Source organism: Phytophthora parasitica (genome assembly GCF_000247585.1).
Source record: "Phytophthora parasitica INRA-310 unplaced genomic scaffold supercont2.44, whole genome shotgun sequence".
NCBI classification, from domain to species: domain Eukaryota; phylum Oomycota; class Peronosporomycetes; order Peronosporales; family Peronosporaceae; genus Phytophthora; species Phytophthora nicotianae.
In genome coordinates this window covers 485,917-502,768 of record NW_008649030.1, presented here as the reverse complement: position 1 = coordinate 502,768, position 16,852 = coordinate 485,917, and the positions used below count along the sequence as shown (strand labels likewise).

General features: G+C 50.3%; 8 protein-coding genes across 8 annotated transcripts; 4 read left to right on the top strand and 4 right to left on the bottom strand.

The window, feature by feature from the left end:
* Positions 1–839: 839 nt before the first annotated feature.
* PPTG_15139 (hypothetical protein) lies at positions 840–4,878 on the top strand (the record flags this gene model as incomplete). The annotated part of the gene is made up of 9 exons (XM_008912174.1): positions 840–1,091; positions 1,162–1,740; positions 1,820–2,352; positions 2,425–2,791; positions 2,865–3,296; positions 3,363–3,395; positions 3,479–3,826; positions 3,898–4,482; positions 4,564–4,878. 9 exons carry the CDS (start codon positions 840–842, stop codon positions 4,876–4,878), a joined length of 3,444 nt encoding a protein of 1,147 aa, XP_008910422.1.
* On the bottom strand, positions 4,842–6,154 carry PPTG_15138 (hypothetical protein). Its single transcript, XM_008912173.1, has one exon. It carries the CDS (start codon positions 6,114–6,116, stop codon positions 4,962–4,964), a length of 1,155 nt encoding a protein of 384 aa, XP_008910421.1. The 5' UTR covers positions 6,117–6,154; the 3' UTR covers positions 4,842–4,961.
* Positions 6,155–6,223: 69 nt separating this feature from the next.
* Positions 6,224–8,650, top strand: PPTG_15137 (hypothetical protein). Its single transcript, XM_008912172.1, has one exon. The coding sequence runs from the start codon at positions 6,340–6,342 to the stop codon at positions 8,455–8,457; it is 2,118 nt and encodes a 705-aa protein (XP_008910420.1). The 5' UTR covers positions 6,224–6,339; the 3' UTR covers positions 8,458–8,650.
* Positions 8,484–9,523, bottom strand: PPTG_15136 (hypothetical protein). Its single transcript, XM_008912171.1, has 2 exons — positions 9,321–9,523; positions 8,484–9,238 (listed from the first exon to the last, which is right to left on the bottom strand). Exon 2 carries the CDS (start codon positions 9,180–9,182, stop codon positions 8,829–8,831), a length of 354 nt encoding a protein of 117 aa, XP_008910419.1. The 5' UTR covers positions 9,183–9,238; positions 9,321–9,523; the 3' UTR covers positions 8,484–8,828.
* Positions 9,291–10,378, top strand: PPTG_23619 (hypothetical protein). Its single transcript, XM_008912170.1, has one exon. The coding sequence runs from the start codon at positions 9,911–9,913 to the stop codon at positions 10,250–10,252; it is 342 nt and encodes a 113-aa protein (XP_008910418.1). The 5' UTR covers positions 9,291–9,910; the 3' UTR covers positions 10,253–10,378.
* A 1,355-nt stretch (positions 10,379–11,733) lies between these two features.
* PPTG_15135 (hypothetical protein) lies at positions 11,734–13,702 on the bottom strand (the record flags this gene model as incomplete). The annotated part of the gene is made up of 2 exons (XM_008912169.1): positions 11,734–13,257; positions 13,331–13,702. The coding sequence occupies 2 exons, from the start codon at positions 13,700–13,702 to the stop codon at positions 11,734–11,736; spliced, it is 1,896 nt and encodes a 631-aa protein (XP_008910417.1).
* Positions 13,703–13,777: 75 nt separating this feature from the next.
* PPTG_15134 (hypothetical protein) lies at positions 13,778–14,675 on the top strand. Its single transcript, XM_008912168.1, has one exon. It carries the CDS (start codon positions 13,810–13,812, stop codon positions 14,335–14,337), a length of 528 nt encoding a protein of 175 aa, XP_008910416.1. The 5' UTR covers positions 13,778–13,809; the 3' UTR covers positions 14,338–14,675.
* A 277-nt stretch (positions 14,676–14,952) lies between these two features.
* On the bottom strand, positions 14,953–16,837 carry PPTG_15133 (CMGC/DYRK/DYRK1 protein kinase; the record flags this gene model as incomplete). Its single annotated transcript, XM_008912167.1, has 7 exons — positions 14,953–15,184; positions 15,242–15,366; positions 15,443–15,772; positions 15,847–16,133; positions 16,274–16,439; positions 16,514–16,660; positions 16,733–16,837. The coding sequence occupies 7 exons, from the start codon at positions 16,835–16,837 to the stop codon at positions 14,953–14,955; spliced, it is 1,392 nt and encodes a 463-aa protein (XP_008910415.1).
* Between the last annotated feature and the right edge of the window lie 15 nt (positions 16,838–16,852).

The window sequence follows — 16,852 nt, the reverse complement described above, 5'->3', positions numbered from 1 at the left end:
TCGTAAAAAGTAAAACTACTAAAAGAAATATATCCAACCGTAAATACTGCAGAATAGCATATTTGGTATCGGTGGCTCGGGTGGTTCCGCAGTTCATACCATAACGGAATTTGCCAAGTAAAGAAGTCTTGTAACTTGGGCAAGCGACCAGCGCTGTCTTCGAGCTGATTATACTTCTTCATGTACTTCCTGCCTGTCTTCTCGTCGGATTAAAGTATGCTCGCCAACTTAGCCTTGGGCGAGCAGAAGTCGTACGACGGAATAGCGAATGACACGATCATGGCGACTTTAAACCAAGCGCGGACTCTCTTGTGTCTGTGACTTGACCTGTCTCAACGCCACATTCTCCATTAACTTTCATTTCAATCTCCATTCGATAAGGACCTAGTAAGTTGTTAAAAGTACGTAGATGTTGCCACCGACTGCGCATAGCTTTTCAAAAAGAAGAAAGAGATGCAGCGTCATTTTGGCTGTGCTGCCCTCAGCAGCTTACTACTATTAGTAGTATTAAAATTGTGCACTCTGTCACGAAGCATTGGTTCGAGGTGAAAACTTTGACCATCAGGATGCAGCACTCCAAATTGGATACTGGAGACTTGCTCGATTCCTATGGGTGAGTTTCCGTGCACACGCTCTGCGTCGACGCCGTTGAGATCCGAAATAAAGCTTCATCCAAGCATTTTGCACCACGCTCTACAACGAGCTGAGGACGGTGGACTTCATTGGAGTGCCACACCACTATTCTGCCCCATCTGCTTTTGCCGTTTACCGCAACCCGCACTCGCGACTGCCCGCACTCACTAACAATTTCGTCACTCCGCATTCCTCCGTCTTAGACCATGGGGATGATCTGCGTGAACCAGAACGAGGAGACCAACCTCACCACTAGCACACCGCGCTGTGTGGCCGACTGGGCACATACGCAGGAGCAGGTGATCCACGCCTCTTATCTGTTAGCCGGCCTGGTGCTTATCTCATTGTTCTGGACGGTCACCTCGCGCCGCCAGCGTAAATCGCTACGCAAAGGCGAGGTCGGTTTCTCACTCAATTGTCGCCGATGGGCACGCACATCCCGCACCGCCGCTATCATCGTAAGAGAACGAAGGCAACCGTATTTTTTACATGTAGCATTTTGTACTGATACCGCTGTGCCTTACGCAGAACCGACCTGTTCAATTGCTCGTGTCTTTTGGCATCTTGGGTCTTACCATGTCCAGACTTAACTCGTACGACGTAACAGAATGGTCCTATTACACCGTACTGGGGCTCTATGTCATCGCCATTGTGGACGATGTGGTTCGTTTCCTCGCGTCGCGATACAAGCTTCTCTTCTGTTTCTCGCCTCTCACGCTGCTTGAGTTGCTGTGCTTGGCATCGAATTTCGGCGTGGGATTTGGTACGGTTAAAGTTATTGGAGGAGTGCGAACACGAACGTACTTGGACTTCTCAGTCATGCGGCCAGTATTTATCTTGAGAAGTTACTTGGAGATGGAGAAGAACGTGCCCAGATCGACGAAAGGCTGGATGATGGTCCGACTTGGTATAAAGATCCTGCTCATGATCATGGTTGGTGCATCCATTATGTTTTTCTTCGAGACACTCGGCGAAATGCCGTTCTTCACCGACAACGGATTTGCTCATCTCTACAGCTGCAGCGATGGATCCGTCACAAGACACGAATCTTCCGACTGCTCTGACTCAACCTGGTCCGTCATGTTCGCATTCTACTTCACTGTTGTGGTACGTTGTATGGGAATCAGATATTTATATGTATGTATCATTGCTAACTTCTGTTTGTTTCGTGTGATTTCGTTCAAAGACACTTGGTACGGTTGGTTACGGTGACAACGCACCTCAAACAGTGCCAAGCCGGCTTTTAGCTATCATGTTCATCGTCATGGGCATTATTTTGTTCTCGATGGAGATTGATAACCTTGTCAGCTTGTACAAGTTGCGTCAAATCGGAAACCCGCCATACACGCCCAAGCCAGACTCCAAACATGTGCTCATTATCGGCAATCCTTCGTTTGCCCAGCTCTCAGCCATACTACGAGAGCTTTTCCACGTCGATCACATAAGCGATACCGATACACAGCAACTTGAAGCTGTTGTGCTAGGAGAACGCAAGTCCAAGTTTACGAATCCACTCATTGCAAAGCTGAAGGCGGATCCCATTTTCACGTCTCGCGTAACATACATCGCTGGCAATGCTACTCGCTCAGAAGATCTGGAACGGTCTCTAGCTCGTGACGCAAGAGCTGTGTTCGTATTTCCAGACAAGCTCACTGGTGATGCTGCAACGGAAGATGCGATGAACATCATGCGTGTCCTGGCTACTAAACGCTATGTGGGGTAAATTTACTAGTTGCTTTGGTATCATACTGTTCACTTTCATCAACTTACCTGACTTTGTTTTGGTTGTAGACCTTCTGTGCGCTTTTTGGTGATGGTTCTACGAGCTGAGAGTGCCCGGCACATGCTAGCTGCAGGCGTACACCCAGACGATATTATCTGTGAAAATGTCATCAAGATGGGATCGTTGGCGCAAAATTCAGTCTCCAACGGCATTTCCACAATGCTGTCGAATCTTGGATCGAGTCTCTCTGTTGATACGAGCGAAACTACGGAAGAAAGCTCTACACCACTGCTCACAGTTATTGGCAAAGACAAATCCATGGGCCCAGACATCCTAACAACTGACGTTGCCGAGAAGGACTTGTCGGATCGCAGCTGGATCAAAGAGTATTATGCTGGTGCAGCGAAGGAAATGTATCTTATCCATCTGTCTAAGGTACGAGCTTATAAAGTTGTCTTGTGGTGCTTGCTGAAGCTCAACACTCTCATGCCTGCTTTTTTAATGCCAGAGATACGCCGGACTAACATTTTCTCAAGCGGCATCACGGGTTTTTCGAGAAACCTCAGGCACTGTACTGCTTATCGGTGTGGAGGTTATGTTTTCCAACGACGAGTCAAGTTTCCACAGCAACTCCGAGCCACGCGTGCTGCTGAACCCTGGTGAAAGTTTACTAATGACTGAGTGGATTCAGTGCTATTGCATCGCTGACGACCTTGATCAAGTATTCAACTACAAGATTTGTCCCGAGGAGGTTAGTCTGGAAGAAATGCGGCGGCCAGGAAGCACGTCTACTTTCATGAATCCGGAAGGAGACGTTTTCCAGCCAATCCTTTCAGCAGACCATAGCGATGACGATCTTCCTTGCGATGAGCTACGAAGTTTAACGGCGTACACGGCATATATGACTCCAAATTACGACTCGATGAAGAACCGCAGTCCGGTACGTTTACTCAGGAGTTCGTTGAACGGACTGGAAACTGACATTAGTGCTCCTGACGCTGAGTAGTTGGCAACATCGAGGACAGGGTCACTTGTACTGGTGCGCCTAGCAGTAGCCTAGTACTATTGACACTGCAACGCACGCTATGAAGTCTAACATTTTGTTATATTTGTATGATCCAGGACCGCTCACTCGAGAGTATTGCTCTCAATTTCAAGAATTCCAACCGAAACATCACAAGTGGTAATCCCTACGATAATCCTCAACTTCACGCTGCACTCCACAGCAAGGATGCATCCCTAGACTCAGAAGCATCGAAAACTCTTCACACTCCGCCACTTGACATTCTACTGCACCCAAACCACATCGTCATTTGCAGCTTTTTGGGTGAGGACTCGTTGGAAAGCCTGCAATGGCTCATTCTGCCGCTTCGTAGTCCATACGCTGTGAACCATCCCCCGATTACGATTTTGGATAGCGCCAAGCCTTCACAAATTTTGATGAGAACGCTGTCTGCCTTCAAAAATGTGGTACGTTCTGCGTACGCTCAACGCGCTGGTTTGATGATTGCTTCTAATGCTGATGACATATTTTGATTCAGTATTACGTACGCGGAAGCCCTCTCGTTTATTCAGATTTGCAACGTGCTGGTGCCAAGGCCGCAGCTGCAGTCGTGGTGCTTGGAAAGCGAGCAAAGAACTCTATTATTGCCGAATCCGCCTTGGACGCTGAGTTGGAATCCAGTATCGCTGATGCGGAAGCCATTTTTGCTACGATGCTGGTGGAGCTCAAGATGGATTTCTCGAAAATCTTCACTGTTACCGAGCTTGCCAATGAAGTAAACTCAAAGTTCATGGGCATGTCGTTCCAGCTGAACCAGCTTCACCACATCATATCGGGGAATGGTAGCGGAAAAGTTAGTATAGCAGCAGAAATCTCGGGCATGGAAGTGTTCAATCTGTGGGATCAAATTTTACAGCACGAAGCACCGGAGCAGAAGTCTGAGAAAGAGATTTTCGGTCTCCCTTTGTACATGTCGGGGAGGATCCTACACCCCGAGCTGTGTGAAAACATGGTAGTGCAGACATACTTTAACCCGTCCATTCACAAGATTGTTCGACAACTGGTTGGAGGCCCTCGGTGTACCGGAGTGATTCACACCTTTTCGATTCCACGAGCACTTAGAGTACGTTTTGCTGATACCTGCTGATATTCATGTTTATCTCTTGTTGCTCATAGTATTTTTTGCTGTTGTTGCTCATTACAGAAGGATTGCACGTACGCCGATGTCTTCCACTCGTTTGCCGCTTCGTCGTACTCGGGCATTTGCGTTGGTATTTATCGCATGTCAACTCAAGCAATGGGAACGTCGCACCAAGTTGAACTGCCCATTGTTATCACGACCCCAAAGGCCGACCTTGAGATTCTAAGCGGCGATAGGCTCTTCGTGTTGATCGGAGCTCACACGCTGGAGCGTGCGGCCACGAGGATCCAGAAGCAATATCGAAGATACAAAGGACTTCCTGATCCTGTCAAAGACATGAAGGCAGGTGAAAAAGCCAAGAGAGAGCTTTACGTGTAAGAACGAATCTGCAGTTCGAGAAATGTCGTGGTGCAGTCTATTTTGTTGGTATTGTGAAAGGCAACAGCACAAGCTTATCACCATTATGACCTGCGGCCTTTTTTCCGCTTCCCTCCCTTCGAATGACCAGACACTGGCTGCTTTCGTTTGTTGTTGTTGCCCTTGTGGGTGTTGTTACTCTTGTGGTCACTGGTGTCCTTGTTCCCCTTGTGGTTGGCGGTGACGTCCTTTTGATTGCTGTTAAGACCTTTGAATCCCTTTTTCTTCTTCTTCGAGCCCAGCATATCATCAAGCGACGGTGTCAGCAGCAGGTACAGCTTCTTGAGGATATCCATTGTGACAGGTTCGACCGGAATGTTATCAGAGTCTTCAGGTTTACCATCTTCTGGTGTCTCGGGGTGTGTACGGTCTTCAGGCACGAAGATAAACGTCAGCGAGTCCCAGATCGGGAACGAACCCTTTGAGAGAACCTTCTTGTTTGAATAACCGGGATACAAACAGCGGTCAAAGACTACAGACTGCTGGTGACGGAGCTTGTTGGTCTTGGCTATATTTTCAATACCCCACTGACCGAACGGCTTCTTGGTTTTGTGTGTCACATGAACTTCACCCGTAGGCGTCAAAATTTGCGCCACATGGGCGAAGAAATCGCTCAGCAGCTTCTTGTTGGTCTCCATCTCCTGGTTCTGGCCGTCCTCTCCACGCGGCGCTCGAACGCACGGGAAGTTCCAGATAACGCGGTCGAACTGACCGAGCGTCTTCATCTGCTCAGCATCAGTAGCGTCCACCTCGTGCTGCACCGTCACATGGGGCATTGCATTAAGCTCATCGAGAATCTTCTCTCCGTCCGGGTACGTCTCCAGCACGGTCTTCTTGCTCTCATGCGACGTTGTCACTAGCTGCACACCCGAGTCTGGACCCAGCGCACGGGCAAGTGCCAATGAGTACGAAAAATTGCCGTCGCCTACCGTCAAGATGCGTTTCACTTGAGCTGCGTCGTACAGTCCGATACTGTAATTATCAGCTTCAGCCGACATTTTTTGGTCATCATCATTCTTGACCTTTGGTGTCATGCGTGGACACATCTCTGGCCTCACGTTAGGCAGCAGTCCTGGACGGTTGTGCAGCACGATCTTGTAGCAGCAGGCGATGCATCGCGTCAGTGCACAGCGCAGCGTATCGCGATGCACGTGCAGCAGGTGCAGGCCGCGCCACTGCAGCTCGTTGGTGGCGTCCATGCTTTTGACTGGTGAAGGTTCTTGAAGGGCACTATTCGAAACCTCTCTTGAGTGACTATTCTCTTTAAAATGTAGTGCACACTAAATGTCATTTGAATAAAACCTCTCGAGGTTTTTTCCCATAAATCAGACTCGCGAGCCAAATACAGCAGTCCGCATCCAAGGCGGAAGAGAGGAAAAGGCCGCCGCATTCTCTAAAAGAGACAAGCACTAGCAGGTCGCAATGGAGCAGCTAATCCCCATTATCAACAAGCTGCAAGATGTGTTCAGCGCCATCGGCCAGTCGCCCATCAACCTGCCGCAGATCGTGGTCATTGGCAGCCAGAGTAGCGGCAAGTCATCGGTGCTTGAGAACATTGTAGGCAAAGATTTCTTGCCGCGTGGATCGGGCATCGTCACGCGTCGCCCCCTCGTGCTACAGCTCTACAACTCGTCAGCTACTATTCCTGTTGAGGGAGCGGATGAGACGGTTGAGGAGTGGGGTGAGTTCCTCCACTTACCCGGCCAGAAATTCACTGATTTCAACGAGATCCGTCGCGAGATTGAGAAGGAGACGGACCGTATGACCGGCAAGAACAAAGGTATCAGCAACAAGAGTATTAATCTCAAGGTCTACTCCCCCCATGTGCTCAACCTCACGCTCGTAGATCTCCCTGGCATCACCAAGGTGCCAGTCGGAGACCAGCCCGTGAACATCGAGGAACAAATCCGTGATATGTGCACTGAGTTCATATCGAACCCCAACTCCATTATCCTGGCCGTCACCTCGGCCAATACAGACCTGGCCAACAGTGATGCACTCAAGATGGCGCGAGAGATCGACCCTAACGGAGAGCGTACCATTGGTGTGCTTACAAAACTGGATCTCATGGATGATGGCACTGACGCCATGGACATGCTGCAGGGACGCGTTATTCCGCTCAAAAAGGGCTACGTGGGCGTCGTGAACCGCAGCCAGGCGGACATCAACTCCCAACTGTCGATTCGCGACTCGCTAGCCAAAGAACAGAACTTTTTCAAGACCCATCCGGCTTATCGAGCCATCGCCTCGAGGATGGGGACGCAGTACTTGTCCAAGACGCTCAATACCATTCTCATGCACCACATTCGCGACTGCCTGCCGGAAATCAAGTCCAAGATCAGTAGTATGATCTCCGATCTTGACCAGGAACTCGGAGAGATGGGCTCCCCCACGGAACAGATGACGCCCACCGAAATGGGCGGTTGTTTGCTCAATTTGCTGTCCCATTTTTCGAGCAATTTCACGAATTCGCTGGACGGACGCAACCATCAACTTGTGGAAATGGACGAACTCTACGGTGGTGCACGTATCAACTACATTTTCAACGAAATCTTCTCAAAGTCGCTGCGTGAAGTGAACCCGTTTGACGGACTCAGCGACGAGGACATCCGTACTACTATTCGCAATGCTAACGGCCCGCGTCAGTCGCTGTTCGTTCCCGAAGTATCGTTTGAACTGCTGGCGAAGCGTCAGATTAGCCGCTTGGAGCAGCCTGGACTGCAGTGTGTGGATCTAGTGTTTGACGAGCTACAGCGTGTGACGTCGCAGTGCGAGACGATTGAGCTGACGCGCTTCCCTGAGCTGCGTGACCGTGTCATGGAAGTGGTTAATGGCATGCTTCGAGCTTCGTTGGTCCCGACGCAAGCTATGATTCAGAACCTCATTCAGATTGAGCTGGCTTATGTGAACACAAATCACCCAGATTTTATTGGAGGCAGTCGCGCAGTGGCGCAGCTGATGGAGAAGATGCAGCGCGAGACGATGGCATCGGCCGGAGCACCTAGCAACAACATGATTAACCAGGATCCTAGACGCGCAGGACAAGTACCAAAGCAGAACGCGGTTCCTGGGGGCCATGCTGGATCTGCGGAGGAGAAACAGGAAGGCAACGGTCTCCTGTCATTCTTCGGAGGTGGTCGCAAGAAAAGCGGTGCAGATGTTTCCTCTAGCTCAAAGCCTGCCGTTGTAAAGCTGCCTCAGGTTCCTGTGAGCATGCGGCAAGGGGATGACCCAACAGACCGAGAACGCATTGAGACGGAAATTATCAAGAGTCTCCTTGCGTCTTACTTCGATATTGTCCGGAAAAACTTCCTGGATTTGGTGCCCAAGGCAATTATGTGCTTCATGGTGGGGCACTCGAAGGAGAACATTCAGAACGAGTTGGTGTCATCTTTGTACCGTGAAGACAAGCTGAACGAGTTGTTGGCGGAGACTGGTGATATTGCGGCGCGGCGCTCGAACTGTGATGAGATGCGAACGCTACTGCAACGTGCCCTAGAGATCGTGAACGAGGTTCGCGACTTCAATACGTTCAAGTGAAGCGACGACAACTACTAATCAAGAAAGTAGAAGAGAAGGTCAGTGTCGTAGCCCATTTTATTGAAAGAGTGATATGTCGAGCACCGTCTCAGCAGCAAGTAAGCAGACAACACGCAAATCAGTGCATGTAGCACGTAGCGTGTATCGTCTTCTAATGCACTTTTCGTTTGCCTTTTGCCTTGTTATGGTCGAATTCCTTAAGTAGACTAGAATTCGTCCTGCACATACACGAACTCTTTCAACATCGGAGCCAACGGAAGTCCCAATACGTATGACCTGATTCTGCGGCCACGCTCAAACGAACGTGTGTACGATGCTGAATAGCAAAATGGGCATAATCCTTCTTCATGGTGTGGTTAGCTCTGCTGCCCTTACTCGTCTCTCAGCTTGATTTCCATGCGGTCCTCGTAGCTCTGTTTCTTCTTCTCCTGCTTCTCCCCAGCAGCCATCGCAGCGCCTCCCGCCAGCGCGACGACGGTTGCTGTCTGTGCCACGACGCGTGCCTGCATGAACTTGTTGCCAAGTTTGGACTGGCCGCGTTGGAATGTCACCAAGCCGCCCAGTAACACGGCTGTAGTTAGCGCACAACCCAGCGGCACCAGCGGATCTTCCTTTACGCGCGTCCACAGCGACTTCTTACCGCCGTAGCGCTCGTCCTCCATCCAGCTGAAGTCTCCCACCGCGTACACGCGCGGCGGCTCGGCATTCTTTCGGTCGGAAGGCATGACGTCGCGTGTGCGGTGATCAGCTGTGCTCAGATTGAACTGTTCCGCTGCTACATCTGCAGAGGAAGGCGATTGGTCAAAACGTTTAACGATAATATATCTGATTGGGCGAAGACATCAAAGATCTGTTTAACAGACCTGAACGGACTCGATACTCGAGTATGCGTCGCCACCTTCCTCACCGCCGCGCTGTGACGATCCTACCAATGCACCAGCCTCACCTCCAACACGCTACTGTTTTCCTGTAAAATCAACAGCAGATAATATAGAGAAGCGGCGGTTGCTCGTAGCCCAGCGTCTCGGTTGTCAGAGTCGAACATTAGCGCAAAGAAACACGAGGGAAGAAAACGACTTTGCGTTCCGCGGATACGTAGCCAAGCGGCAGCGACGGCATGGACCAAACAAAGTACAGATTTCGCAGCCGATTGAGACAGTGAGTGCAGGAAGCGCCTCAAGTAATACGTCACCTTTGTTCGAAGACAACGAGAAGATCCCTAATTTCTTAACTGCTGAATCCAAGCTCGAGAGGATGGTTCCACTGCGAAAGCAAAGGAGATATCGATTTACTGGTCATAGTACATCTGTGAACGAGTTGCAGTGTCCTTGGTGACGATGGCCAGCGGTTCGTATCAAGTGCTGGTGTTACGCGGCACGATGCAAGTAACCAAACGCTGCTAGTATGGGATTTACGTTCCACAACACTTCTTTACGACCGTCTTAGCGACAACATGCTGGCTCATACATGTTTACGAGCGCATCCAAGTAGACCTTACTTTGTAGCGCAGTGCAGCGGCAACTACGCGACTCTCTATTCAACTAGTGCCCCGTACAAGCGCCGGAAAGGTCCCAGCATTGGCGGACATCGCCCTCCACTTCGATTTTCTGGACATCATGAAGTTGAAGGCTACAAGATTCAGTGTAACTTCTCAAGTGATGGATCGCTTTGGGCTTCAGAAGATGCAAATGGGCACATTGTGACCTATCGCACCACAGGCAACCGTGGGCTGGAGGACAGCTTTCACCTCTATAAGCAACGCGCGGGTTGCATTTGTGCAGAATTTAATCCGTGATCAGAATTATTGAGCTCCAAACATTCTCTCCTTATTGGAAGTAGTGCGGGTGATTTCGATCTGTTTCACTAGAATAGGAAAGCACAGTGTTAACATTGTGTGAGCTTCATCTTTTTGTTTACTTAGTGAGCTCCTCTGCTTTCTGCATCCTCCAAAATCGAAGTGCCAGGATATAAATGGGTTTCCTGAAAGTGGGGCTTGCGCTACTGCCAACTTGGATTGGCAAGGTGTAGAGGTGTTCGACATCATACTTCACCCCAACCACTCTCACCAACCCGTTGCATCTCTCAAACATTAGGTCAATATTAGCTCGAGTGTCCATGGCTGGGCAAGGAGCAGACGATGAGTGTCGGACGACGTTCTTCTGATAAATCTTGTGTGCTGACTGGTCTCCTGAATGTTCGGAGTCTAGCCATGGAGACGACAAAATACAGCTCGACCAATCCATCTGCTCGCCTCGCCTGCCGTAGACGAAAACAAATTTTCTTCGCCTCCTTGATGGGGGGTGAAAAGAGAATCTAGATAATTATTGGGAACACCCGACTTTGAACATACGCGAATTAGTCTGTGTATCCCTTTGTTTCGCTAATGCCATCGTTTGCATAAGAATCGCGCTTCTTCCACATACGATTTCGATCTAACATATCCATCCAGAAGTACTTTTGTTTTCTTTGTGTGGGATGTAGAATCCAAAACGTTTTCCAGCTGATTCTCCTCGATGATAAAGTCATTTTATCGCGCTCTCCTTGGAGCCAGACACAACTAAATATCTCGTTCGTTAAGAGTAATGCACCCAGATCACATCCCAGCTCGCTGGATCCATTGAAAATACGAATGCAAAAACTGTACATGACTTTCCTGTCCCTGGTAGTCCAACAATCCACATCAGTGAACAATGGTGAATTGAGCAGCGTTGCATTTTATTCCACTGCTCCACTAACTGTCGTCGGCAGTAATGAACCAGCCGTCTGCCCGTGTACCTGACACCCGTTCCAGCCACACAACTCGGGCAATGTAATTACTTAACCTTGAAGATTATTAAAAGCAACAAAAAAGTGAAAATGATCTTCTGAGCGACTTGCAATAGCCACAGCGTCGTCGGCATTTTCACGAGCTCTCGCTGTGGAACCTTCACCAGAGCGTGGACAGGGCCTTTGCCTGCTGCAATTTCTTCCTGGGTTCTTCACGTCAAAGCATCCGACTTCACCCACTCGTTGTCTAACTTCGCTAGGAAAGGGAAATTCTGTTTCGGGACCGTAATTATCTCATACGGCAACCAGCTACTACTGTATACTACTAGTAATATTTTTTTTTCTGATTGACCTCATGCATTTTTTACTTGGTGCCAGCAGAGGTTCGTTGACCCCAACGCTTCAAATTTCGATACCTGTACGTAAGTGCACTTGCTTTAACCCAGTGCATATAGTGCTTGTAGAAAGCATCAAGGGAACATGGTAATTTCAACCTGTTGCTTACTATTATTACGAGCCATCTTCCTCATGATCTTCGTCTTGTTCGTGTTTGTACTGCTCTGCTTTCGCCATGGCCTCAGCAGCGCGAAGTTTTCGCTCCACATTACCGCGACGTCTATCATTTCGCGGGAGTAACTTGCGCGCAGCTGTGAGATGTTTCACGGCTTCACTCCAGGCCTCGTTAGGCGTCAGGACACTATCAGCATAGATCAAATGCGTCTCCCAGTTCTTCGGACGCAGCTTAAATGAGCGTTGAAAGGCTGCAACAGCCTGTTGGAAATCACCCAAAGCTGCAAAGGTACGGCCGTAGGTGCACATGAGAATGCTCCAGCTCGTTTTCTCGTATTCCGGAACCACGGACAGCGCATTCTCAACTATAGTCTTAGCCCGTGCTGCGTCCAGCGGCAACTCCAACAAAGCACGCATATTCCACACAGCGGCATCAGACGGATCAACCTTTAGAGCCTTCTCCAATGCCGTGCGAGCTGCCGGGAACCGACGATTCCGCTGTTCGATCTTAGCAAGTTCAATGAGCAACGGTGCGTCGTTAGGAACATGTTGGCTGGCCATGGTCAGCGCCGACCGTGCCGCCTCATAATTCTTCAATCTAGCTTCGACACGTGCCAGGGCACGCCAGGACTCGACTGCTGTGGACTGCACCTTGGTGGCCTCGTCGTAAAGTTCCCGTGCATTGTCCAGTTCTCCATGTTGCTCCTCGAAATCTCCAAAAGCGTGCAGTACTGGGCCAGTATGCTGCAGATTCTCTAGTGCTTTCTCGAAGATTTTGCGTGCATTTCGCATACGTCCGCGTCTTTTGTACAAAACGGCAAGTGACATCATACTGGGAATGTGATCGGGGTGTCGCTCCAACGCTTCTACATACAACCCCACTGCTGCATCCTCATTGCCTAGTTCCTCCTCCATTTTTGCATACGAGTTGTATGCTGATGGCTCCACGTACAGCCCACCATCAATGAGTCGACGGTACGCCCGGCGTGCCTCATAAACGTCACCAAGCTTGAAATGAGCCATAGCACCGAGAAGAATGAGCCACTTGTGCGTCGGGAAACGCTCAAAGGCAGTTGAGATGACTGCCAGCGCGTTCTTGTACAATCCAGCATCATACTCTGCTTTGGCCCAAGCGTGCCAGACTTGACCTGTCGCTCTAGGGTGTGAGACTGCGTTCTGAAAGATACTACGCGCCAATCCGACATGCTGGCACTTAGCTTCAAAGACACCGTAGGCCTGCATTATCAATACATCCCTGGGATGTTCTTCCAGCAGTTCTTGGAATCTTTCGCGAGCTTCGTCCGGATGTCCAGCCTGAACCTCCCACAAAGCCATCCCCAGTCCCGCCATCGGGTTGTGCGGATCCGTGGCTAAAATAACCTTGAAAATACGCTTGGCTTCCTGCATGTTCTTTGCTTCCAACTCCATCGATCCCCATGATGTCCACAGCTCAGCGTCGAACGAGATCCGAGACGCCTTGGAGAAGATCATGCGCGCCAGCCCGTAGTTACCAGCCTTCCATTCCTGTAGTTGTTAACATAACTAGCGTTAAGATCATCGGTTGCTCATTGTATTTCATCCATCCGACTGTCCATACCATGACGCCCCACTTGTTCCACATTCCCATATCCTTCGGATAGCAACGCTGTAGCACGTTGCGGAAGAGATTGCGAGCTGTGGGTACATCCTCGCGCACTAACTCATTCAATGTAGGCTCGGGTCCCTGCCAGCGACTCTTGATACCTTCCAAATACTTAATGTCAGGCTCCCACGGGGTCTTGCCCGACAGCTCGCTAAACTTCTTTTCCACCTGGCGAGCGTAGTCCTGACCCTCGTACAGCGCATCCATCGGTCGGTAGCTGTAAAACCGATACGGTTGCATCTGCAGGGTAGCTGTTGCAGCCCCACCGTGCCGCGCCAGCGCCTCAGAACGCCGTAACACCCGCACCACTGCCCCCAAGCCTCTCATTTTCGGCACTGGCCGTGTACGTGTTAAACACAAGAGTGACGTGGCACTAAAGTGGATTTCCAAACCGGATAATTATCCGGATTCATGTAGTGTGACCTACACAATTCATGAACGACGCGTTTGAACCAGTCAAATGCCTCGAGGAGCTCCAGTTGGGCGGCAATCAATGCTCATTACGTAAAAGCTTCTTTCCGAGGACTCCACCGTTTACAAGAATCATGTCGGCTGAGGAAGTTGTGGCTGAGGTTGAGGTGCCCAAGGAGCTGGGAGAGATGGACGCCCTCAAGGAGGTGCTTAAGAAGGCTCTCATCCATGATGGCCTCAAGCGTGGCCTTCACGAGGCCGCCAAGGCTCTGGACTCGCGTCGCGCCCGTCTGTGCTGCCTGGCCCAGGACTGCGACGAGCCCAGCTACAGCAAGCTGGTGCGCGCTCTGTGCGAGGAGCACGGCGTGAACCTCATCCTTGTGCCTTCGGGCAAGCAGCTCGGCGAGTGGTGCGGTCTGTGCAAGATCGACGCTCTGGGTGAGGCCCGTAAGGTCGTGTCCACGTCGTGCGCCGTCATCACGGACTTCGGTGAGGAGACCCACGCCCTGAACGTGCTGCTGGACTACCTCAAGCGCCAGGGCGAGAACTAAGCAGGTTCCAGTCAGTGACCTAGGAGATCAAGTACAGGTTCGAGAGTAATTACGCCCGCGATCATAACACGAACTCCCAGGGAAGCTATTGGTATCGCTGTCCATTGGGCACCGAGGCTTTCAGTCGGAAGCTTTTACACCATCACACTGCTGTCAAGTCTTCTTCGTTTGCTTGTCTGCGTGGTGTGTATGAATACAGGTTTCATCTGTGCAAGTTTCAACGATTTCAGTTTCACTTCGTTGAATTTACTTTTTAGTAGCTAAACGCATTTGTCCAATCAATCCATTGGGGTCTCGTAGCGCACGCATTCCACGCTCGTTTTCTCCTTCATCCGGAGAGCATGAGACTTCACTTGCGTATTTCCTGCGCACCAGGATCGGCTATTGTCAAGGTGGTGGGTGCTTTTGAGATGACACCGACCGTGAATGTCTCGGCGACAGATCAGGCGGGGTTGACGCATGACAGTCGCTTCATCCCAGCATTAACAGCGTCTTCGGGAAGCACTGGAGATCAGGGTGCCTCTTTGCCAGCGAAGTCGTTGAAACACCAATCCAATCAAGGAAGCGTGGCGTGCTCCTGCCTTCCAGCGTTTGTGTATACAGCACAGCAACCGATCATCGCTCGTGCGGTGACTTGTCGAGAAATCGGCGTTGCTTCGCCCGGTTGAGCGGAGGCATTTGTGTCTCGGCGTTGCGTCCGTGTACATCGCGCATGGTGGAAGCTCGCATGTACTTGAACTTTCCCTGTGCTATGGGCTCCTCCATCGTTTCGTTTGGCTGCATTTGGCGCATACCCATCAAGAACGGGTGTTGCATTGCTTCGGTCGGTGTAATCCGCGTGTCCGGGCTGCAGAAAACGAGTTAGTTCTGTTCACTCAAATACAAATTCCGTTCCAGAACGTACTTGAAGTCCAGCATGCGCATGACGAGGTCGTGGAACGCAGGATACTGCTCTGGGCTGTGGTTCAGAGTGCCGTATTTGTTGGCACTGGCGAGGATTTCTGCTAGTGTCTTTGTAGTCTCAGGAATCTATACAAATAGAAACAAGCAACAATTAAATTAGTAAAAAAAAATACCAAGAACTGCAGCATATGAGTCCACTCACCACATCTACTCCCTTGGGTGGGACTACCTTGTGCACCTTCAGACGATAGTCGATCCACTTGTTGTTGCCTTCGCTCATCACAATCTCATCAAAGTATTCTCGTCGATAACTGGGATTAGCACGTGCGATCAGATCCCGTGGCGGCATGCCCAACACGTTGATTATTCGATGCAGTTGATCCGCCGAGTCGTAACCGCAGAATAGAGGTTTACCCGTGTGCATCTCCACTAAAATGCAGCCAAGACTCCACATATCAATAGCAGCAGTGTATCGCATACCCAGTAACACCTCCGGAGCGCGATAGAAGCGGCTCTGCGTATAGCGGTGAATCTGTAGATACCAAACAAAAGCAATTATCAGCAAAAATAAATAATATAAATGTTTGAAACTGACCAATAACGCACCTGGTTGCGCGAAAGACACGAGCTGCCAAAGTCGATGAGCTTCAAGGAGCTATGGCCGTGTGAAACCAGCAGGATATTCTCCGGCTTCAAGTCGCAGTGAATCACGTTAACATTGGGGTGCCGCATGTACTCGAGTGCCTTGAGAATCTGTCTCGTGAACTTCCTCAGTAGCTTCAAACTGATACCGTGGAAATTGGTCCCTCTTAGAACATCAAAAAGGTTCGGGCCCAGCCGCTCAAACACCAAACACTGATGTCCTTGGTGCATGAACGCATCCGTCAGCCTCACTGCGGGAAGAAACAAAGAAGCCATCAACACAACGGTTAGCAAATCGTGACTTTTGGGTCGTTTTGGTCCGAGAATAGATCCCGAAACCAGCGCATGCTTGCTCTGCCACGACCAGGAGAAGCATGAAGAAAATACCTACCGATGTGATTGGTGGCGTCGTGTTGCTGTGGCAAATGGAGCAGCTGCAGGATGCTGATCTCGGTCTGGGCCTGTTCTGTGTACTGCTGTTTCTTCTGTACAACCTTGATCGCTACAACCTGCTTGTTCACGAGGTCTTGAGCCTCTACAACCTGACCGAATGAGCCCTGCAGTAAACATTAAATCGTCAGTTTCCTGAGTGTCTGTAGCTCCCTAAATATCGAGATATAAAGCTTCGTACCGCGCCAAGTTTCCGCCCGCGCACTAAGTAGCGGCCATTGTTGAACGTCTCCTCGCCAGTCTCGGAGAAGACGTAGTTGGCAGGCACCTTCTTCTTCTTCTTGGCCAGCACACCTGTGGGTTTGGGGTTGTGTTTCCGGTAGTAGTTCTGCAACAGAGAGTGGTCAGGTATTTCACGTTATCGATGCTGAACGCAGCGTTTAAACGGCACCCCACGCACCACGTTGATAACGTTCAGTGTGCGCATGAGGCCTCGTGTGAGTTGGTGGCGGGGTGTGTCCTTGAGCGGCCGCCTGGCGGCGACAGCGCCGTCCGTGATCTCCATCGCCTGCGGCTGCTC